The sequence below is a fragment of the Pleurodeles waltl genome, chromosome 4_1 (assembly GCF_031143425.1).
Source record: "Pleurodeles waltl isolate 20211129_DDA chromosome 4_1, aPleWal1.hap1.20221129, whole genome shotgun sequence".
NCBI classification, from domain to species: domain Eukaryota; kingdom Metazoa; phylum Chordata; class Amphibia; order Caudata; family Salamandridae; genus Pleurodeles; species Pleurodeles waltl.
In genome coordinates, this window is record NC_090442.1 from 25,671,176 (window position 1) to 25,694,480 (window position 23,305).

The following is a 23,305-nucleotide window of genomic DNA, read 5'->3' on the forward strand; positions in this document are numbered from 1 at the left end:
AGTAGGCACACAAAACACACCGTCAGTGGCACAGGGGCAGCCGGGTGCAGTGTGCAAAGCAGGTGTCGGGTTCCAGATAGGAAACAATGGAGGGACCCGGGGGTCACTCTAGCGGTGCAGGCAGACGCAGGGGGGGCTTCTCAGGACAGCCACTACCTGGGCTACGCAGAGGGTCACGTAGGGGGTCACTCCTGCACTGAGGTTCGGTTCCTTCAGGTCCTGGGGGCTGCGGGTGCAGTGCTGGTTCCAGGCGTCGGGTCCCTTGTTACAGGCAGGCGCGGTCAGGGGGAGCCTCTGGATTCTCTCTGCAGGCATCGCTGTGGGGGCTCAGGGCGGTTGTCTCTGGCTACTCACGGGCTCGCTGTCACCGTGGAGTCATTCCTGTGGTGTTTGTTCTCTGGATCTCGAGCCGGGGGCATCGGTTGCAGAGTGTGAAGTCTCACGCTTCCGGAGAGAAACGTGCAGTCTTTGAAAGTTGCTTCTTTGTTGCAAAGAAGTTGCTGGTTGTGTGCAGAGCCGCTGCTCATGGGAGTTTCTTGGTCCTTTAGTCCAGGGCAGTCCTCTGAGGCTTCAGAGGTCACTGGTCCCTTTTGGATGCATCGCTGGTTGCAGGTTTTTGAAGTTGGAGACAGGCCGGTAGGGCTGGGGCCAAAGCAGTTGTCATCGTCCGTCTTCTCTGCCGGCTTGTAGGTCAGCAGTCCTTCTTGTTTCTTCAGGTTGCAGGAATTTAGGGGTGTGTTTAGTTCTGGGAGGGCAGTAGCCAATGGCCACTATCCTTGAGAATGGCTACACCCTCTTTGTGCCGCCTCCCTGTGGGGAGGGGGGCACATCCTTAATCCTATTGGGGGAATCCTCCAAAACTAAAATGGAGGATTTCTAAAGGCAGGGGTCACCTCAGCTCAGGGCACCTTAGGGGCTGTCCTGACTGGTGGGTGACTCCTCCTTGTTTTTCTCATCATCTCCTCCAGCCTTGCTGCCAAAAGTGGGGGCAGTGGCTGGAGGGGCAGGCATCTCCACTAGCTGGGATGCCCTGGGGCGCTGTAACAAAAGGGCTGAGCCTTTGAGGCTCACCGCAGGTGTTACAGTTCCTGCAGGGGGAGGTGTGAAGCACCTCCACCCAGTACAGGCTTTGTTCTTGGCCACAGAGTGACAAAGGCACTCTTCCCCAGCTGGCCAGAAACATGTCCGGTGTGTGGCAGGCTGGCAGAAACTGGTCAGCCTACACTAGAAGTCGGATTGGTATTCAGGGGGCATCTCTAAGATGCCCTCTGGGTGTATGTTACAATAAATTGCACATTGGCATCAGTGTGCATTTATTGTGCTGAGAAGTTTGATACTAAGCTTCCCAGTTTTCAGTGTAGCCATTATGGTACTGTGGAGTTCGTGTTTGACAAACTCCCAGGCCACATACTCTTATGGCTACCCTGCACTTACAATGTCTAAGGTTTTTCCTAGACACTGTAGGGGCATAGTGCTCATGCACATATGCCCTCACCGGTGGTATAGTGCACCCTGCCTTAGGGCTGTAAGGCCTGCTAGAGGGGTGACTTACCTATGCTACAGGCAGTGTGAGGTTGGCATGGCTCTCTGAGGGGACTGCCATGTCGACTTAGTCTTTTTCTCCCCACCAGCACACACAAGCTGTGAGGCAGTGTGCCTGTGCTGAGTGAGGGGTTCCCAGGGTGGCATAAGACATGCTGCAGCCCTTAGAGACCTTCCCTGGCCTCAGGGCCCTTGGTACCAGGGATATTAGTTACAAGGGACTTATCTGAGTGCCAGGTCTGTGCCAATTGTGGAAGCAAAGGTACAGTTTAGGGAAAGAACACTGGTGCTGGGGCCTGGTTAGCAGGGTCACAGCACACTTTCAATCAAAACTTAGCATCAGCAAAGGCAAAAGGTTAGGGGGTAACCATGCCAAAGAGGCATTTCCTCACACCGTCCATGTCTTGTTGGGTTAGATACCCTTTATAACCTTCATCAACTAGGAGAGGGTGCGCCATAGAGGATGTGATCACTTTGTTCTCTGATTTGTGGATCAAGACACTGCGTGTAAGGGAGGATTTAACCCCCCATGATGTAGCAATACAGTGACCTCTCATGTCCACTTTCATGGCGTCCCACTGAATCCTGTGATTACCCACTGATCCTGTGTTGTTAGTGAAGTATGTGGAGATATGTGTAATCATTGAATCTTGGAAGTCTGTGTCCTGTAGGGCTTCCGCTGTTGTAGACCACCGAAGTTCCCCCAGCCACAAGACTGCCAGTGATGGCGGTGTACAGACTGCCATATTATGACTGCTGGCGGCTCTCCTCCATAAATTGGTGGTGCAGTGGAGATTGCTCCGCTGGCACTGCCACGTCAACACAACACCGCCACGCCTATTACGACTTAGTAATAGGCGTGGCGGTGTTGTGGTGACGGGGCGCTGGCAGTGGAGCAAGTGCCATGGATCCTGTTCCTTCCTGGACGGCCACTGCGACCACCATTTAAGGTGATCGACCAACATGGGAGGGGGGTGTTGTGTGAACGTGCCTGAGTGTGTGTTTGGATGTCTGTATTGATGCATGTATGAATGCCAGTTGGGATATAGGTGTGAATGCGTGTATGGTTGTGGGAGGAGTTGTGTGGTGTGTGCTTGTGTGCAGGTGCATAAACGGATGTTGTGTGTGTGAGTGTGTGCGTGTCTGCGGGTGTGTGCGCGTATGAGGGGGTGGGGGGCAAGTGCATGGATTTGGGTGGGGGTTAGTGTATGGAGTGGGGGATGGGGGTTTAGTGTATGGATTGGGGGGTGGGTGGCTTGTGTTTGTATGGGGAGCGGGAGGGGTCAGGTGCTTGCTGGGGGGAGTGAGGGACCTGCCTACAGGTGAAAGGGAAGGAATTCCCTGTTATCAGTAGCCCTACCGCCATGATTTTTGTGGGGGGCTACCGCTGCGTAAAACTAGGCGGTACTGCCAGCGATACTCTGGGGTCCGCCGGGTCGGAGATGAAGATCTTTGGCCCAGCAATTCATACCGGCGTGGTGGTATGAGTGGTGTTGGGGCAAGATGCCAGCGCCTGTTGGCGGTGCTACAGCCACTTTACCATGGTGCCCAGAAGACCACCAGGGCCATAATGACCATCTTAGTCTCCATGATGAGATGGGTGCTGTTTCCCCTCCCCTATAAAACGTGAGCTTGAGAGGATTATGGTCCGATGGGTCCTGCTGAGGTATTCAGAACTCTGAATAAGGGGCCAGCAATCTGTAGTGCAAAACAAGTAATCTAACCGCGTATGAATTTGGTGTCCCAGTGCACAGTTGGAATATTCCCTGTCACCTGGATGGCCCAGGCACCAAACATCATGTAGGTCCGATGATTTTGTCCAGAGCTGGAAGTGTTTAGTAGCGTGTACGCCAGGTGTGTTCTGTAGTGGGGGAACCGAGTGGTCCAGGTTGGGGTCATGTATGCAAGTAACTCCCCTCTCCAGAGTCTGGGTGCCTGATGATCCTGTAACGGTCAGGGAAGTGGGCTTAGGAAGGTGCCTTGGGCCGTGTTGGGGGCGTGAATCAAGTTGATTGTAAAGGGGTGACCAACTAGAGCACCTGCTTGTAGGAGATACCGACCTTCCTTATCCACTTGAACTTCATGTCTAACAATGGGAACTTCTGGGGCCACCCAGATAAGGACCCCCTCCCCCCAGCGTAGACTGAGTATCCAGTCCCATATATCTGCCCACTCCATTGTTAAGTTAAAGCAGTTTCCCGTTCGTGAGGTGTGTTTCCTGAAAATATGCAAATTGTACCTGTCTGCGTCTAAGGTATGAATGATTTGTATGACATTTGGCAGGAGTACCCATGCCTCAGATGTTCCACGTTAAGGTGGCGTACTTAGTGGCCATGATAAAGACATGCAGTGCATCACGTGGTCCAATGTTCACCACCTGGCGAGCCTCCCCAACTCAGTGTATCGGGTATCAATGGCACCAGCCAAGCTATGCAAAACAACAGTGAAAACATATGTAACAACTCCCCTATCCCCCATCCCAGACCTGAGAACCTACATGTGTCATGCCACAACCCCCCAAACAATACAACAAATATGAAAAGGGCTCTTAATGTGGAACAAGGTCCATGCGGTGGAGATGTATATATCTCTCAGGCGGTAACAATGCTGTGCAGAGTTCCATAATGTGGGCCCAGCTAAAGGAATCAAAGAAGTGATCCAGAGCATATAGTAGCCCATCCCGGGCGAACATCCATTAACTTGAACGGCCGCTGGAGTTAACAAGCCCAAGCCAGTCACTCACGCGATCAAAGGTCAACAGCCAGCAGCAGAGTAGGTGCCAGGCCAGCCGACCTTGAGGCCTGGGAAGAAGTTGAGGTCTCCACGTCTGAGCCAGGGTCCAACTGGTGAGACTCCTGTATAGTGGAGGAGGGGCCTAGCATCAGTTGTGATGTTGCACTGCATTAGCCTGTTCAGCTGCTGCCTGAGCCCGGGAGGGACTGGTCCTGGGCAGCCTTCGAGCATGCACAGAGCACTAGCCAAGTTTCATCAGTTGGATTCTCCTGTGAGGATTGCAGTAAACCTTTCACGTGCAACCAAGTCCATAAATCTCTGGGAGTGGCAAACACCCTGGTCACCTCACCATCCACAACCCAAAGTTTTGCCGGGAATGAGAGCGCATATTTGTAGTTCAAATCTCATAAATGCTGCTTGGCCCTGCAGTAGGAGCTGCGCTGCTTCTGCACCTCGGCTGTGAAAACCGGGTAGGCTGTGAAATCACAGCAACTTTGTACCCCCATGGGCCTTTCGTGAGGAATAACTGAAGTAGTAAGTTGCAGTCCTGGAAATTGAGAAGTCGGGCCACAATGGAATACAGTGGGACGCCCGGCTTGGGCGGCTTCCCAAGAACTCTGTGTGCGCTACACAGAGAAGATTTTAGACGGCTTGCCCAATAACACCATTTCTAGCAGCCAGTTTTCGATAAAAAGTTCCACACTGGGGCCTTCTGCGCATTTGGGAAATGCCAAAAGTCGAACATTATTGCGTCTGAATCTCCCCCCAGAATTCTCTGCTTACTAGCGCAGACAGGTCATATCTTCTTGGAGCTGTGCCATCTGCATCTGTAGGTCCTGCACTGTAGGGGGAAGGGAAGTGAGTCAGGTTGCGGTGGTCTGCCCGGATCAAATTCACATCCATAGATATTGCATCAATCTTAGTCTCCAGGGAGGTATTGATTTCTAGAATGGTGTGAAGAACCTTATTAAACTGGGCAGAGTGTGCCTGAAGCGTGGACTCTAAGTGATTGAACGCCTCAGCTGGGCAGCCGGAAGAGTCCATGGGTATCGAGGGCTGCACTAAGGATTTGTTGATCTTGGACTTTCCCATCACGGTAACGTAATGTGGGATGCTGAGTTCTCCAGGTGAGTGAGGTATTACCCCTAGAAATGCCCGCTGTGGCAAAATTGTGGAAACGGAGGCCTATCACATCGGGCAGGTTCCTTTAAGGGTCACGGAGGTGATAGCAGGAGCACACCACTCCTCAAGGGCTCAGTCCGTGAGTTGGAGAGGATCAGTGTTCGCCTCTGCGCAGCCAAAGGCAGTTAAATCTCACGCCAAGCACTCACTTACTCAGTCTCTGATAAGTTAATGAGGAGGAGAAGCCAGTGAGGGAGCAGGCCCAGCCAGGTCTCGGTGGGGCGACGTCCACGTATGGAAGTAGTGTCCACAACAGTAGTGTGGCATCTCTGCTTTTCCAGGTGCAGCAACTCGGCGGCACCGTTACCAGTGGCAAAGAGGATCACAGGGTTACAAGTGTCCCGGTGCAGGGGCGGACAACTCTTGCTCGCCCCCGATGTCCTCAAATGATTACCCCAGGAAGCCTGACATCAGTCTCCCCCGCCAGCAGACCACAGTGTAAGAAAGGCCCATACACGATGTCCAGGGGGGCTGCACTTGCCCGTCTGCGGCCGTATGCCACCAGGCACCCAGCTCCTGCTGAGCAGCTCAAGGAGGCCCGCAGCCCTACAGCCCGCCCCCGCAGGAACCCCCATACCTAGGCAGTCGAGGGATCTAGCTGCGTGATCAAGCAAGCTCCCTCCGATGCAGTCACAGGGCCTCAGGTGGGAGGGGATTTAATCTCTGCGCTCGCCCAACACCTAGGGACCCCGGCAGACCACAGCACAGTCAGGCTCTCTTCATCCATGTGTCAGAGTCCTTCGCTCCCTGCATGTCAGTAGGTGCGCACCGCACACAGAATGCATGACGTCAGCAGCCCCAGGATCAGGTGCAGTTGACTCGGTCACCTCCCCCTCCGTGACGTCCTTGCAGCACATCCTTTTCCTCGACCGCTCCTCCTCACGGTTCCGGCTGTTCCGCCAGGGATGAGCCACCAAGGGGAGCAAGCTCCGCAACGTGCTCCTCGAGTAGCCCGATGTTTGTCCGCAGCATCAGCTATGATGGAGCTCAGCGGGCCTCCTCAGGACCATCACCGCCTGTGCTGCAGGCCGCATGGCCATCCTCCAGGCGCTCCACCAGTTTCTCAATATCAGCCAAGCAGAGGGGCAATCAGGCTCCCTCCCTCCACAGCCCCCAGTGAAGGATAGTACCCTGTGTATATTTCAGGCTCCGATCCGGGAGGATACTTTCAAGATAAATCTTGGGCCTACACGGAGCTCACAACTATGGGTTTGCTATGGTCACCATCTTGACTCTGCCCCCTGTCTGTCACTGATTACTGCTTCAGGAAGGATGATGAGCCATATGCAGAGAGCGCACACTTCAATGTGTTTATCTAGGAGCCAACTCAGTTGCTATCTATTGTGAGAGACATCACTTTGCACACAGGCTTTTTCTGGAAAGCAGCCTGGAAGTTACATTTGAAAGAGAAGCACCCCAACCGCTTCTGAAGATCGAGACAGTGTATCCACCTCACTTTGTTCCAGTCCCAAATAATACTTGACACAGGAAGGGACTGGTTTGTAGACTACTAGAAGAACTGCTGTGTAACCAGGGCTGGTGTCTGACTGGCAGCCTGTCTCCAGGAATTGAGGGGACATCACCTGACATCTGCACTTTCTTCTAGAAGGGCTGTTAATCTGCATAAAACACTAGATGCCTGCCTGCATGGCGAGAGAGGATTAGAGTGCCTGGTCCTTCAGAGAGGAGACTTTCCAGGGGTAGATGCTCAGCCTTTTCACAGCATGGCCCACCCAGATGAAGAGGTCAATCCAGTGTCTCTGCGCAGTTTCCGAATTAACTGAATTAAACCCAGCAGCCAGCCACAAGCTTGAACTATTGGTACTACTCCAGCTGCTTAAGAAATCTAAGGCAACATCCTGCCAAAATGTAAGCCATGATTTGTCCAGAGACCACAACTACCACAGAGACATCATTGCAAAAAACTGGTACATCCGATAACCAGCCTGCAACCAGCCCTGAGGGCCACAGCTGTCGAAGATTGCCTAGTGAGCCCGCTCCTTGGACTCTGACCCAAACAACATTGCCGCTATCGCAAAGAAAGAACCAGTGCGTTAAGGGAGGTAGGACATCCCAAACCCTCCATACAGCCTGAAGTTTAATACAACCAAGAGCAAAACAAGATGGGTCTAGCCCTGCATACGAGGACAGAGACTGGCACAAGTGGCAAGACTGCCGCGCCGCTTAGGAATTAGGGCCTGATTTAGAGTTTGGTGGAGGAGGTTACTCCATGACAAACATGACAGATTTTGCGTTTGCCATATCACGATTGTAATATATCCTATGCAGATCGTAATACTGTGAACTGGATAGCCCTCACATTTGTCACAGAGTATTTCCCTCTGCTGAGTTCTAAGTCAGGCCCTTAGACACAAAGCTTACTACAAAGGGTTGAAAAAGACTTTGAATCGAGGTGCTCGACCAGTGAGCGGGATTGGTTTGAGTTCTCTGCACTTGAGTCTAATCTTTGCTACTCCAAGTAGGATTAGGAACTTTAAAGACAAAAAGTTGATCATAGCAGGAAGGAGAGGGGTGCTACGAAGAGAGGGGATGTAGTGCTTTACTGGTAGATGCAACTACCTTCAACCCAGTATTATGCTCTCATTGTGTTGTGTAGCATTTAGGACCTGAATTATCTACCTTATTAGGATATCATGATATCCGATGAAGATCATAATAAGGCGGATGGATACCCGTCACGTTTGTGACCGATTATTCTCTCCACCAAGATCTAAATCAGGCCCACAGATTTGCTTTGTGACTAAAGTACTTTCTTTTTCCATGAAAGAAAGGCACTCAATTAGGCATTACTTTATTGTCTCTCTTTCTCTTTCCTCTCTCTTTCTTTTTTGTAGAGCCTCAACATCTGTGCAACTTTGACATGAAGCGTCCCAGCTCTGTGTTTGTATTTTATTAAACAATATCTCATTTTTAAACTTGCCTTTTATTTGCCTTTTTTATTTTATTTTGGAGTATCACACTTGGTGACAGAAAAAAATCCTATACTTGCTATGAATGCAAAGTGAAATTTACTGAGAAATCCATACAAAAAAAAAATCAACAAATCCACAGGAAGCAAAGATTGTTCCCCTGTACTGAATGTGAGAAGAGTTTTTTCAGAAAAACAGGTCTTGTGGTGCATCCGAGAATCCACGAAGGTACGAGGCCTTTTCACTGGAATGAGCGTGGGAAACGTTTTACTCATCATGCAAATCTTTTTCATCACTGAAAAATACACATAGGAGTGAAGCCTTTTCCCTGTACAGTGTGAGAAAAGATTTATCAGTAAGGAGGCTCTTGAGGTGCATCAGAGAATCCACACAGGGCTGAGACCTTTCCCCTGCACTGAATGCAGAAAGAGCTTTACAACACAGTCATATCTTAGACAACATGAAGGAAGTCACACAGACGTGAGGCCTTTTCACTGCTTAGAGTGTGAGAAAAGCTTTGCTAGTAAGTCACATCTTCTAAATCACCAAAGAACACACAGAGGTGTGAGACCTTTTTAATGCAGTGAGTGTGACAAAGCTTATGCTCAAAAGTCAAATCGTTACCAGCACCACAAACTGCACACAGAAATGGAACCCTTTTCATGCACCGTGTGAGAAAGGATTTAGTAGTAAGGCAAGTCTATTTGAGCTCCACAAAGTATACACACAGTTCCAAAATCAGAGAAAAAAGATCGAGGGTTATAGTAGTAAAGACAGGTTTCCAGAGACAAAAAAGGGGGGGGGGGAGCAATATGCTCGAAGCAAGAGCCCTCACTCACCGTCCGGTGACATGCTTCATCATAGGGCTATGCTCCTCGTCAGGCCGGCACTGCAATGCCTGACGGGCCCCACAAAGGGGCTCTTTGCCGGAGATCTTTTAGGCAGTTGGTGTAGAGCCGGTCAGATGATGAAAAAAGAGGATTGGTATGGAAAAGATTAAAAATGACTAGGGGTAAAAAAATTATTTATTCAGATATTTAAACCCCTGGCATAGTTAAAAACATTGTTTTAGGGATATGGTAAGTTAATGTATACAATCCCTCAAAAATTTAAACAATTTTCACTAGAAATTCAAGTAAAAAAAGGGTGCAAAAAATCAGAGTACACAGAATCACTGTGATACTCAATCAAGGGGTCAACATGTTTCTCGCTATATTGAGTTGAAATTGATCTCATGCGATTCATCAGGACCTATTTACGTACCTAATCCTTTATGAAAACTGCTTTGTGCATTAATTTATTCAAAACCTGAAAGGTAAAACAAAGGAAATCAACGTCAAAGGATAACCTATTCAGCAACAGTTATCTTTAATCACTGTACCTGATAGGTTGTTATATAACCTTGTGAGAACGCCATACAAGAACGATTGTGACTAATGCCCAAATGTGCCTTAGTGAATACACACAAAAACATCTAGAGTGCTGATAGAAAACTTAAATTTTGCTCACCCTCCAAGTATTACTGGTGGGCTCCCTCAGGGAGATAGCAGGCTCTAAATTCCATTATGAACTGAATATATGCATACACAAAGAGAGAAAGAACAGTTTAAAAAAACGTATGATAATTGGTAGGATTATTACCTTATCATAGACATGTCACTACTTGCCTCTCATGCAAAATATAGTTGGTGAATTGTATTCAAACCGCTAGCAAAAATACAAGATAGAGAAGACGCACGATTGTCAAACCGAGGGTAGCTACAATTAATATTCAGTGAAGGGAAGTTCTTAAGTTACACGGTAACCTCTAGTTGAAAATACAAAAAACAATAAACTACAACAGCAGTGTCGGCCAGTCGCCAGATCATTCGTAGACGATATCCGTCATATCACTTAATTAGTGAAAGACAGATGTCAAGGGGTCCGGAGTAAGAAAGAATAGGAGAGACGTTTACAGTCTTGTCCCTATTGTGTGTATATTTCAACACATGTAGTCAGTAGATAGCCCCACTGAGAGGAAAAGCCTGCTGGGCGGGGCGTATCAAATCAGGAACGCGTCCCGCCCGTGTCTGTGAAGGCGTGGAGCTCGCGTATGCCGGCTAGTGTTCGAACCCAAAATAATGAAGCTTCGTAAACAATTATGTACATGAAGCTCCAGACAGAGGCAAAAAAGCGTGTGTCAATAACGGCGATCGTAAAACGCCGAAACAGCACTTACTTGACATCGAACCACAAGCGTTGGTTCACCTGTGAGCCGTCTCCTTCCCCGGAACACAAAGTAGCGTTAGAATGGGGTTCATTTTAAATGCCCTGAGATAGTAAAGAGTGAAAGGGGACTGTGAGCCAAGACAGGATCAAAGACAAAAACAAAAACAAAAGAAGGACTAAAACCAAGTCGGCCATATATACAAGGGAAATGTCCTAGGATCTAGATGAATAGGAAAAATGGAGATATCTCGGTATCATAGTTGATGCAAAAATTGCCAACTATACAAAATAAAGTACGCTCACTGCGCGTACAAAATGAATTATGCAAAAGTTGCAAAAGTAAAAAAAGGTGTATTTATAGAAAAATCACATGGAAAGTGATTCACATAGTAATGCAAAAGGTTAATAGGTGGTCTGAAGGGACCCGACGTTCAACGGGTAAAACAGGCCCAAGGGATCTCATCGTTGAGCCCACTCTCATGGGTCCTTAGCCTAAAGACCCATCGTTGTTCTTTTTCAAAGAGTCTTCTTGTACACTCATTGTTGTCTTTAATAGTCTCCAATATTAGCCATCTGATGTTGTCTGCAGTGTGTTGTTTTTCCAAATAGTGATTCGTTAATTTTGTTGCAGACCTCTTACACCTGATAGTGCTTCGGTGTTCATTGATGCGTGTTTTCACCATTCTTGTTGTCATTCCTATGTACCTCAAGTCACAAGGACAAGTGATCATATAGACACAGTTTTTAGTGCGACAATTGGTGTGTGATTTCAGTTGCCATTTCCTAGGTTCACCGAGATCTACTTCATAGGTGCTTTTAGTCATTGAGCATACGTTACAACCCCCACATGGGTGATGGCCTTTGACTTTCAACCACTGATCTTGGTGGACATCATCCGTGGTTTTTTTATGTACAGGTCTGGTGTGAACAACCATATCTTTAATGTTGTGGGTCCTCTTAAAGGCAAACAAAGGGTAGTCCAAGGACTCTCCTGCACTGTTGAGGATAGGCCACTGTCTCCGGATGATCTTCTTAATCTGATTACTCAAAGGCGTGTAGGTAGTCACACAAGTAAGTCTAGATTGAGAAGTACGGATATTATTAGCCAGAAGAGTCTCTCTTGGAATATTGCTGGCTCTTTTCTTCGCTTGTCTCACGCATCTAGCAGGATAATTACGTGCACCCAGTTTACTGCAGAGAGTTTTAGCTTGAAGATGAAAGTCGTCTGTGTCTGAACAATTCCGTCGTATCCTAAGGAATTGCCCAAAAGGAAGATTGTCCCATAATGATTTTGGGTGATGGCTATTGTAGAGTAATAAACTGTTTCTATCTGTGGGTTTATGGTATACAGAGGAATGCAAATAACCATCTCTGAGTGTTATCCGTAAATCAAGAAAAGCCACCTCTTGATCCGAAATGTTAGCACTGAAACGGAGATTGGTGTCAAGGGTGTTAACCCAATTAGTGAAATCTAATGCCAATTCATAACTACCCTTCCAAATAACTAGAATGTCGTCAATGTAGCGACGCCATAGTCTTATGTTGTTGAAAAATGGTTGCTCAGGAGTTAGAATGTGGCGTTGTTCAAATGCAAACATATACAGGCATGCCAGGCTTGGTGCGAAGGTACTTCCCATGGAAGTACCTTGTATCTGGTGGAAGAGACGTTTCTCGAACTGGAAAAAATTCTCTTTCAGTGCCACACTTGCGCATTGCATGATGAAACTGACTGGCGTATTATAGGTCCATGTTTCTGCCATCAACAAGTCTTCTACTGCTGTTAAGGTTGCTTCTTGTGGAATATTAGTGTAAAGGGCTTCCACATCCAGGCATATCAGTATATCTGTGGGGCCTGCATTGTTAACATCATTAAGTAGGATCAAGGTGTCTTTAGTATCTCTAAGGAAGGTAGACGTGTTATGAACCATTGGTTGTAAAAAGAAATCACAAAATTTAGATAAAGGTTCTAAAAGAGAGCCTATACCAGACACTATAGGGCGGCCCGGAGGTGGGGTGCCCTTGTGAATCTTAGGAAGACAGTAAAAGTAAGGTATTTTGGGATTTTTAGTGTCCAGGAACTCTGCTTCCTGTCGTGTAATCCATCCTGCTATTTCTGCTTCCATTATCATCCCGCGGATCGTACGTTGTAGCCGGGGAGTAGGGTCTGTCTGTATGTGTCTATAGTGAGTGTCGTCACTCAAAAGTCTAAGACATTCCTGTCTATAGAAAATAGTATCCATAACTACGATTGCACCCCCTTTATCTGCAGATTTTATAGTGATTTCAGGGTTATGCGCTAGAGATTGGATAGCCATACGCTCCAAGTTGGACACATTTTGAAAGGTACGGAGGGGTTCTAGTTGTTGAATCTCATGACGGACTGCCTTCTCAAAAGTCAGTACCTCTATAGGAATAGAGGTAACAGGAGGAGTAAAAGTAGAGGGGTTCCTTAAATCCGTGTCACCTCTAGAGACCTTAGGTGGTTGATCTTTAAAAAAGAAGTGCAGTCTAACCTTACGGAATAGTGCTGACATTTCACAATTCAGTCTAAATTGATCTTCTCTAGGGGTGGGAACAAAACCCAAACCTTTCTCTAAGACCATCATTTCGGTAGGGGTCAGGGTTGAGCAGGAAAGGTTGACCACTAGTTTTTCTTTTGTGCTATCACACTCCGGCTCCTGGTCATCATCTGGGGCTCTTCTTGTGCCCAGTGCACATTTCTTCCTCTCCTTCTGTTTCTGCCTCTGCCTCTGCCCCGGCCTCTTCCTAAAAAAGGGTTAAAATTATATTGGGGTTGGGGCTGGAAAAAAGGCATAGGCATAGGTTGTGGATGCCAAGGAGGAATCTGCTGATATGGAAAAGGAGGATTGTAGTGCGGAGGAGGGGTGTAACGATTGTGGTTTATCCTCTGTCCCTCATCACTACTCCAACCATCAGAGCTCGAGCTGTAGTTAGGTACCGAGATCTTGCGTTGTGGAGCCTCTGAATCATCTGAGGTCTCTGAATTGACCTCACAATGGTAATCGTCTTTTGTGTAGGGATAAATCTTCTCTTTGCTGAAACGTTTAATATCTTTTTGTAGTTTGTTAATCTTCTGTCTGGTGAGATATTCCTTGGTCTCATTAAGTTCCAGATTGATTTCCGCCAAGCGGGACTTGAACTGAGCGAGTTGAACTGTGGTTCTAATGGCTGCCTCGGTGATGGAGATCTGTACCGTGATTGAGTCTGCTAGGCGTTTAGATGTATTGATAATCAAGATCAACCAATCACGAGTGCATTTCCATGATATCTGTGACCAGTCTATTCTGAATTGTAGGTCTTGTAAGAAAATCCTAGGAACATTGGTAACAATGAGACCGTTTGGTGAAATATTGGCCCTTAGGTATTCGGTCATGATAGTGCCGTGTAAGACGGTCTTAAGAAGCTCTTTTTTCAAGGCAGATAGTTTCGTCCAATCTTCTCTTGTGCCGCTAGAGGGACCGCTATTCTCGTCCCCTAGTATGGAAGGAGTCTGCAGGATCTCCTGCACCACACTATCATCAAAGCTGAGACCTTGTAGGTCAGACATATTTACTACCAGGTATAGTCAACCAGGTTAGTCTTATATGAAAAGCCCCGTAGCCAAAAGGCTACTCTAAATCATCAATTTCAAAAAAGGAGGGGCAGAACGGGAGATTTGGAGAAAAAACGAATAACTCCTGGTCCAGTGTGTATTTCTCCCAATTATATACTCCACAAAGTATACACACAGTTCCAAAATCAGAGAAAAAAGATCGAGGGTTATAGTAGTAAAGACAGGTTTCCAGAGACAAAAAAGGGGGGGGGGAGCAATATGCTCGAAGCAAGAGCCCTCACTCACCGTCCGGTGACATGCTTCATCATAGGGCTATGCTCCTCGTCAGGCCGGCACTGCAATGCCTGACGGGCCCCACAAAGGGGCTCTTTGCCGGAGATCTTTTAGGCAGTTGGTGTAGAGCCGGTCAGATGATGAAAAAAGAGGATTGGTATGGAAAAGATTAAAAATGACTAGGGGTAAAAAAATTATTTATTCAGATATTTAAACCCCTGGCATAGTTAAAAACATCGTTTTAGGGATATGGTAAGTTAATGTATACAATCCCTCAAAAATTTAAACAATTTTCACTAGAAATTCAAGTAAAAAAAGGGTGCAAAAAATCAGAGTACACAGAATCACTGTGATACTCAATCAAGGGGTCAACATGTTTCTCGCTATATTGAGTTGAAATTGATCTCATGCGATTCATCAGGACCTATTTACGTACCTAATCCTTTATGAAAACTGCTTTGTGCATTAATTTATTCAAAACCTGAAAGGTAAAACAAAGGAAACCAACGTCAAAGGATAACCTATTCAGCAACAGTTATCTTTAATCACTGTACCTGATAGGTTGTTATATAACCTCGTGAGAACGCCATACAAGAACGATTGTGACTAATGCCCAAATGTGCCTTAGTGAATACACACAAAAACATCTAGAGTGCTGATAGAAAACTTAAATTTTGCTCACCCTCCAAGTATTACTGGTGGGCTCCCTCAGGGAGATAGCAGGCTCTAAATTCCATTATGAACTGAATATATGCATACACAAAGAGAGAAAGAACAGTTTAAAAAACCGTATGATAATTGGTAGGATTATTACCTTATCATAGACATGTCACTACTTGCCTCTCATGCAAAATATAGTTGGTGAATTATATTCAAACCGCTAGCGGTTTCCATGATATCTGTGACCAGTCTATTCTGAATTGTAGGTCTTGTAAGAAAATCCTAGGAACATTGGTAACAATGAGACCGTTTGGTGAAATATTGGCCCTTAGGTATTCGGTCATGATAGTGCCGTGTAAGACGGTCTTAAGAAGCTCTTTTTTCAAGGCAGATAGTTTCGTCCAATCTTCTCTTGTGCCGCTAGAGGGACCGCTATTCTCGTCCCCTAGTATGGAAGGAGTCTGCAGGATCTCCTGCACCACACTATCATCAAAGCTGAGACCTTGTAGGTCAGACATATTTACTACCAGGTATAGTCAACCAGGTTAGTCTTATATGAAAAGCCCCGTAGCCAAAAGGCTACTCTAAATCATCAATTTCAAAAAAGGAGGGGCAGAACGGGAGATTTGGAGAAAAAACGAATAACTCCTGGTCCAGTGTGTATTTCTCCCAATTATATACTCCACAAAGTATACACACAGTTCCAAAATCAGAGAAAAAAGATCGAGGGTTATAGTAGTAAAGACAGGTTTCCAGAGACAAAAAAGGGGGGGGGAGCAATATGCTCGAAGCAAGAGCCCTCACCCAAATTGAAGTCTATTTGAGCACCAACGAATACACACAGGTTTAAAGCCCTTTCACTGCACCAGGTGCGATGAACATCTCACACAAAAGCCTACTCTCCTACAGCATCAAATAATCCACACATGACTAAGGGAATATCACTGCAATGTTTGTGAAAAAAGCTTTAATCATAGGTGAACTTTTGTTTGTCATGAACGAATACACTTAGGAGTGAAGCATCATCAGTGCTCACAGTGTGAGAAAAGCTTTACTCGAAAGTCAACTCTTGGAGTTCATCTAAAAGTGCAAACGGGGTGAAGCCCTTCCCCTGTACTGAATGTGAAAAGACCTTTACTGAGAGATGAATCTGATTGCGCATCGAAGAATACACGCAGGAGCGAGGCCATTCACTGCAGTGATTGTGGGAAAACCTTTGCTCGAAAGTTGGGTCTTGTCGAGCACAAAGTGACACTCGCAGGAGCGAAGCCGTTTCATTCCAGCGAGTAAGAGAAACACTTAACTCAAAGGTCAGATCTTACAAGCCACCATAAAATACACACTGGATGAAGACCATTTTTAGTCTGAAATGGGACCTTGTGGAGCTTGTGAGAATGCACAAATGGTGAGGCAGCTGTGATGCCCAGCGAAGCTTCAGAATTGGCAAGTATAGGACATTAATTGTATTACCGCGTATTTATGTTGGGGTTCTTGTAATCATTTAAGACATGCACTGTCCCTTCATTGGATCTCCTCCACTGCCTCAAAGAGTGACCATGGCATTCTTAAAAGCCTGAAATGATGATAAAGTTATTACTTTAGCAAAATTGCCTGCAGCTAGTTGTTTTTATATATGTTAATGAAGGAACTTTTCAGTGTTGATTCATTTGATTCAACAACAGCAGACAAGCAGTATTGTTTTTAAATGTTTGGCCCTTTGCTGTGCAGAGCGCACTCTTATGTCATTGTGGTGCAGAAAGTGTGACCAACCTCTTGAGACACCAGAGGATTTCCTAGCACCCCAATACAATGGACACAGTAAAATCAACTTTCATCTATTTTGCACTATATTTCTCTTGGATACAAACGTAATGCCAATCCTAAACCTAAAATGAACCTTCAACAAACACCCAAGGCCGTTTTCTGTAAATGTGTCACTAATACACACAACAAGGCAACACATTTGTACTGTTGACCTTTTTCCTAATAGGAATGAATGGAGTAAATATATAAAGCTACAGTCCATATTACATAATTACCTTTGTGAAGGCACAATTATGGAAGCGAATTGTTAAACCCTTACATTATTTGTCTGTTTGTATTTCATCAGGAGTGTAGAAAGAAGTTTTTTTTATTTTAAAAGAAGAAAACCTGGTTCATGAGTAACCTTTGTTATGAGGAAATGTAAAAAGTAATTGATTTTGCATTGTTTTGCACTTTGTGAAGTGAAAACTAGGTCAAAATTGTTATGCTCTATTTTATACACTGGTTCAAACTTTGATTTGGTCTGCTAAACCAGTGTAAATCAGGGCCACAGATCTGCTTTTTAGTTGATAACTTGAAAATATACAGCTCATGTGACAAACATGTGAAGTTAAGCTCCAAAGTATTTCAACCTCTCCAAAAACATAAAAATTAAGTTTGATACTGGGAAATATAAAAAAGTAATAATTACAGAGGGAGTTGAACATCCATCTCTAGAATACTTTTACTATAATAGAAATGGAGTAAGATGGGGTCACAAATATATTGCAACAGGCTATGGGTTAAAGGTAGATCCTCAGTAAATCCTGGGAATGCAGCAAGCGGGGAAGGGGTGGTGAGGAAAAATATATCAGCAGTGGGGATAAAGATGTCAGTGGTGGAGAAAAAGATGTCAGCGGTGGGATAAAGATATCAGTGGTGGGGATAAAGATGTCAGCGGTGGGGATAAAGATGTCAGCGGTGGGATAAAGATATCAGTGGTGGGGATAAAGATGTCAGCGGTGGGATAAGGATATCAGTGGTGGGGATAAAGATGTGAGTGGTGGGATAAAGGTGTCAACTGGGGATGAAGATGTCAGTGGTGGGGATAAAGATGTGAGCGGTGGGATAAAGGTGTCAGCGGGGATTAAGATGTCTGTGGTGGGGATAAGGATGTCAGTGGTAGAGATAAAGGTGTCAGCGGTGGGGATAAAGATGTCAGAGGTGGGGATAAGGATGTCAGTGGTGGGGATAAGGATGTCAGCAGTGGGGATAAAGATGTCAGCGGTGGGGATAAAGATGTCAGCGGTTGGGATAAGGATGTCAGCGGTGGGGATAAGGATGTCAGCGGTGGGGATAAGGATGTCAGCGGTGGGGATAAGGATGTCAGCGGTGGGGATAAATATGTCAGCGGTGGGGATAAATATGTCAGCAGTGGGGATAAGGATGTCAGCGGTGGGGATAAGGATGTCAGCGGTGGGGATAAGGATGTCAGCGGTGGGGATAAAGATGTCAGCGGTGGGGATAAGGATGTCAGCGGTGGGGATAAAGATGTCAGCGGTGGAGATAAAGATGTCAGCGGTGGGGATAAAGATGTCAGCAGTTGGGATAAGGATGTCAGCAGTGGGGATAAGGATGTCAGCGGTGGGGATAAATATGTCAGCGGTGGGGATATATATGTCAGCGGTGGGGCTAAGGATGCCAGTGGTGGGGATAAGGATGTCAACGGTGGAGATAAAGATGTCAGCGATGGGGCTAAGGATGTCAGTGGTGGGGATAAAGATGTCAGCGGTGGGGATAAGGATGTCAGCGGTGGAGACAAGGATGTCAGCGATGGGAATAAGGATATCAGTAATGACGTATCTTGTAGGACAACAAAGAATGATGCTGCAAATATTTCATACAATTAGGTATGTATTATCAGGCACTGGGTGTTTCATCAGCACCATTTTCTTTTCAATGAGATTGTAACATCAATCCCTTTTAAAAATTCACTGAAAATGTTAAAGTTAATTCTGAATAACAGATGCAACTGTTAGCAAGACGTCCAACATGAGATTAAAATGAGTATGAAGATCTTGTGTATTCATTCATGTGAATAATGCAGGATAAAATCCAATCTTTTCTTCATATTTATCCTGCGATTCAGGACCATGAATCTCCGGATGTATTGCAGTATCGTGATCACTAATTCTTTATACAACCATCACTCAATCACTTTGTTATCTAGGCAGTGTATATTATGCCCACTGAAACATTCGTCTTTAACAGCGCGCTGAAAAGAGATATTGGGGCAATTTAGGGCCACCTCGTATCCTGGCTGAGCGAGTGGCTGAAAGGAGAGAAAGAAGCAATAGGGGTACTCACTGTTGCAAATTTATGAAAGTTAATATAGTGATACCAAGGTAGAATGGTTTCCGGGAGGTAATGTTGTGACTGCACAGAAATGTCCCTGTTTCCTTGTAGGACTAATAGTCTTGTGAGTTAACAGTCTAGTTTCCACTGGTTAATAGTAGCAATTAAAATAATTTAGCCAGGGAGAGAAAACAAATCCTACAGACTGCATTAAGGATGTTGCAGTCACAAAAAAGTCAATATACAGAGTCCAGGTGAAGAAAAATACAGAGGCTCCCATAAGCTAATTCCAATTCTTAGTTAAATCTGAATATTCCTAATTGCTGTTCAGTGATGCTCCAGAATCTGTAATAATGTCTCCCTAGAGAAATAATGGAATTTTCAAATGCCAAATAACTAAATCAAGAGTCCAACAAAACAGCAGGTGCATTCAGATTGGCCAGTGCTGATTTAAGGTTAGCATTCTTCTAGTTTGAGATTGTACAACGATTCTAGTGTCATGCTGTCAACTTGTGCATGTATGTCCAAAATATCCCTCTAGGAAGTGCAGGTTTTTTCTACCTGCCTCTTCCCTGTTGTTGGTGCAGTCATTGGCCCAGTGTATCCTTTGTCTCTCTCCCCCCTTTCTTGTTTTGTCATCCTGTCCTCATGTGCTTAGCATCATCTGGTGAAGGAGCAGAGGCACCGGCGATGGATGGAACTGCATGCCACAGGACTCTCAAGGCAGAGTCCACCGATGCTGAGGGAACCAGTGGGATGGAGGGTGAAGGGAGCACCACGGCGGAGACTGGAGGGGACAACACAGATACACAGATTCTGATACCTCCTCCGATGGGAGCTCCCTGGTGAATGCAGACACCTCTGTGACCACCCCAGCTGCAGGTACAGCGGCCACCCCCCTTACCAGCGTCGCCCTCCCAGTAGCCCCTCAGCGGGTTGCCAATGCCCGCTCACCCAGGAGGGTGGGCATCTCCTTCACCCCAGGCACCTCAGGCCCTGCCCCAGTGAGCCCTGCTGCCCTGAGTGAGGAGGCTATTGACCTCCTGAGATCCATCTATGTAGGGCAGTCAACCATTGTGAATGCCATCCAGGGGCTGGCATCCCTGATGCAGCAATGCAATGCATTCCTGGAGGGCATTCACGGTGGTTTGGCAGCCCAAAAGAGATTGATTCAGGCTCTGGCCTCCTCTCTGATGGCAGTCATTGTCCTTGTTTCCACCCTCCCTCTCCAACTTCCACATCCCAGTCCCAATCTCCTCAACCCCCTCCATCTCAAGGACACAGGCAGACGAGCATGCACACAAGACAACACACAAGAGTGGCACAGGCAAACACAAGCGCCACACTTCATCCCATAGGCACTCACACAAACACCATTCAGTTGCAGACACGACAACATCCACTGTCTCAACTGTCTCCCCCTCCTCCTCCTCCACCTTCCACACAGTTACGTCCACACTCACACCTACATGCACTACATCAATATCCACTACCAGCATCATCACCACACCAAGCAGAACACACACCTCACTGGCAGATACTTCCACAACATCCATGCATGCGTCCCCTGTGTTCTCTCCCACCGTGTCTGTCCACCCCCCTCCTACATTACACAAACGTAAGCACTCAGACACCCAACAGCAATCCACCTCACAACAGCATACAGCCCATGCACCTGTACCCAAATCCAGCAGACATACACCTCCGACGACCACTCCCTCATCCTCCACTCCCATAACTCCTCCCGCCCCAACGTCCCTAAAAAGCTTTTCCTTTCCCAGATTGACCTCTTCCCTACTCCTTCCCCCACATCCTGCACTTATGGGCAGGGTAGCAAGGACACAGCCCAGCACCTCAGCCAAACTATCCACGGGGACCTATTTGTGGTGGTAGGGATACCAGACCATCAACACTGAAGGGGAAGAAGCCTGCAACACCTGGGATGAAAGGGAAGAGTCCAGCACCAGCTGTGAGAAAGGGGAAGGAGCCTGCACCAGCTGTGAAGAAGGGGAAGGAGCCTGCACGAGCTGTGAGGAAGGGGAAGGAGCCTGCACCACTAGGCAGAGAGGGGAAGAGCCCATCCACCCCTGCCAGGAAGGGAAAGGGATTCTCAGCCCATGACCAGAAGGACAAGAGGCACTCTACGACAGCAGAAGCTGTCAGGCAAACACCGCCACCATCACCAGCTGTCACAGGGCCCCCACCACAAGCTGTGGATGTCCTGCCATCACATAGGGCAGGGCTGCCCAGGAGCCTCCCACAACCACCACCAGCATGCAGCCATCACAGAGTGCAGGGGCTTCACAGGAGCCTCCCCCAACCACCACCAGCATGCTGCCATCAGTCAGTGCAGGGGCTGCCCAGGAGCCTCTCCCAACCACCACCAGCATGCAGCCATCACCACCGGCGGACGCCATGTAGTCCACCTTCCAGGGGCTACTGTGCGGACTGCCCCCTCCAGAACCAGTGGGCAAGACACCCACTTGAGAGACTGTGGCCTTGCACTTCCCAGGACAAAGCAATGGGCATGTTGCCCCCTCCAGAACCAGTGGGCTTGTTCCCGCATCTGGCTGAGGTGCTCCCCTCCCCCACTGAGGTGCCTGCCTATTTGTAAACTGATGCCCCTGCAGTGCTCTATCCGGATGTACTCCAGGATTCGAGTTGGGCCTTGGACTGTGCCCTGTGTCCATGTGGGCCCTTTGAACTTTGGAGTGGAGTGGGCAGTGTCCCTTTTTTATACAAGTGTACATATATGTTTCATGGCCAAATCAGATTATTAATTTTGATGTTGAACTGATTACAATCACTTTCGTCAATTCCTGTGGTCCTTGCATTATTCTGCCGATTTTTGGAGTCAAATAGTTTTTGTAGTGCAGCTGGTTATGTGTGTGGTGTGTGTGTGTGAATGGTGTGTGTTGTGCGTGTGTGTGTCACTCTCTTTTTCCTCCCACCCTCCCTTGTGTGCTAGGCGGCTGTACTCACCGTCATTGTCTTCATCGGCGTTGGTGTTCCAGGGGGGTTGTAGTGCTTTCCTCTTATCTAGTTTCTAAGCACTAACATAACACAACAGAAATGCACTTCTGAGGTCAAAGAAGACTTTTATTGTTGTTATATGAATGACGAATTAGTAGCTTTCCAGTCCGCGTTAATCAAACAAAATATATCAGTTTGCAATATACACAGCAGGTTATATTTATAAGATATTGAATGCAAAGCAAAACAAATACTTCACCGTGTAGGAACTATTTACAGCTACATCTTTCTAAGGTCTGCAAGCTGATGACCCCTGTCAGCCGCGAGAAAGAGTTTCATCTACCCACACAGGATGCTGGCAGCTGGCGCCAAGCTCCAGCACGAGGTCCGGCAGATTCGAATCTGACTCTCTGCAGCCTGTGTCATTCGTTACAAAGGTGTGCCCCCTCCTCTCAGACCTGGGAAACTGAGCAAGCCTTTTGGAGACTGGCCAGGTCTCCAAGACTACTCCTGTTCCCAAGCTCAAGCGAAGAAAAAACAACACCCATGTACTCTCTCTTATCATGTCTAGTCTACTGTGAGAAAAACATCTTGGTTCTCTGGTGCAAAAACACAGCTTGGAAAAATACAGCTTGGATTCTCAACTGCAATGTCTAACTCCACGTTAAAGGCAATGGGCAGCTAACCTAGATATCAAATGCAATGTCATGTTAAAGGCAATAGGCAGCTAACCTAAATATCAAATGCAATGTCTAGTGTCATGTCAAAGCCAATAGGCATCTAAGCTGAATACAAAATGCAATGTCTTATATCATGTCAAAGCCCATAGGCAGCTGAGCTGAATATAAAATGCAATGTATAATATCATGTCAAAGCCAATAGGCAGCGGAGCTGAATACAAAATGCAATATATAATATCATGTCAAAGCCAATAGGAATGCAATGTCAAAGCCAATAGGCGGCTAGACTGGATACAGCATGTCAAAGCCAATAGGCAGAATACAGAATGTAATGACTAATGCAATGTCAAAGCCCATAGGCGGCTAAACTGAATACAGAAAGTAATGGCTAATGCCATGTCAAAGCCCATAGGCGGCTCAACTGAACAAAACATACCATGTGCTACTGGTGA

The 23,305-nt window shown here is 46.7% G+C and overlaps 2 protein-coding genes across 2 annotated transcripts in view; both read left to right on the forward strand.

Annotated features, from left to right (window-relative positions):
- The window catches only part of LOC138287289 (oocyte zinc finger protein XlCOF6-like), a 239,370-nt gene that overhangs the window by 107,652 nt on the left and 108,413 nt on the right, over positions 1 to 23,305 (forward strand). The gene's annotated exons all lie outside the window — the stretch shown is intronic.
- Positions 16,472 to 18,755, forward strand: LOC138286935 (S-antigen protein-like). Its single transcript, XM_069227313.1, has 2 exons — positions 16,472 to 16,507; positions 18,018 to 18,755. The coding sequence occupies exons 1-2, from the start codon at positions 16,472 to 16,474 to the stop codon at positions 18,753 to 18,755; spliced, it is 774 nt and encodes a 257-aa protein (XP_069083414.1).

Bases quoted from the DNA above. Each gene is read 5' to 3' on its own strand.
- LOC138286935 (XM_069227313.1), top strand. From the start codon at position 16,472: ATGGGACCTTGTGGAGCTTGTGAGAATGCACAAATG. The intron at 16,508-18,017 runs GTGAGGCAGCTG...GGTGGGGATAAG, and splicing joins CTTGTGAGAATGCACAAATG to GATGTCAGTGGTAGAGATAA.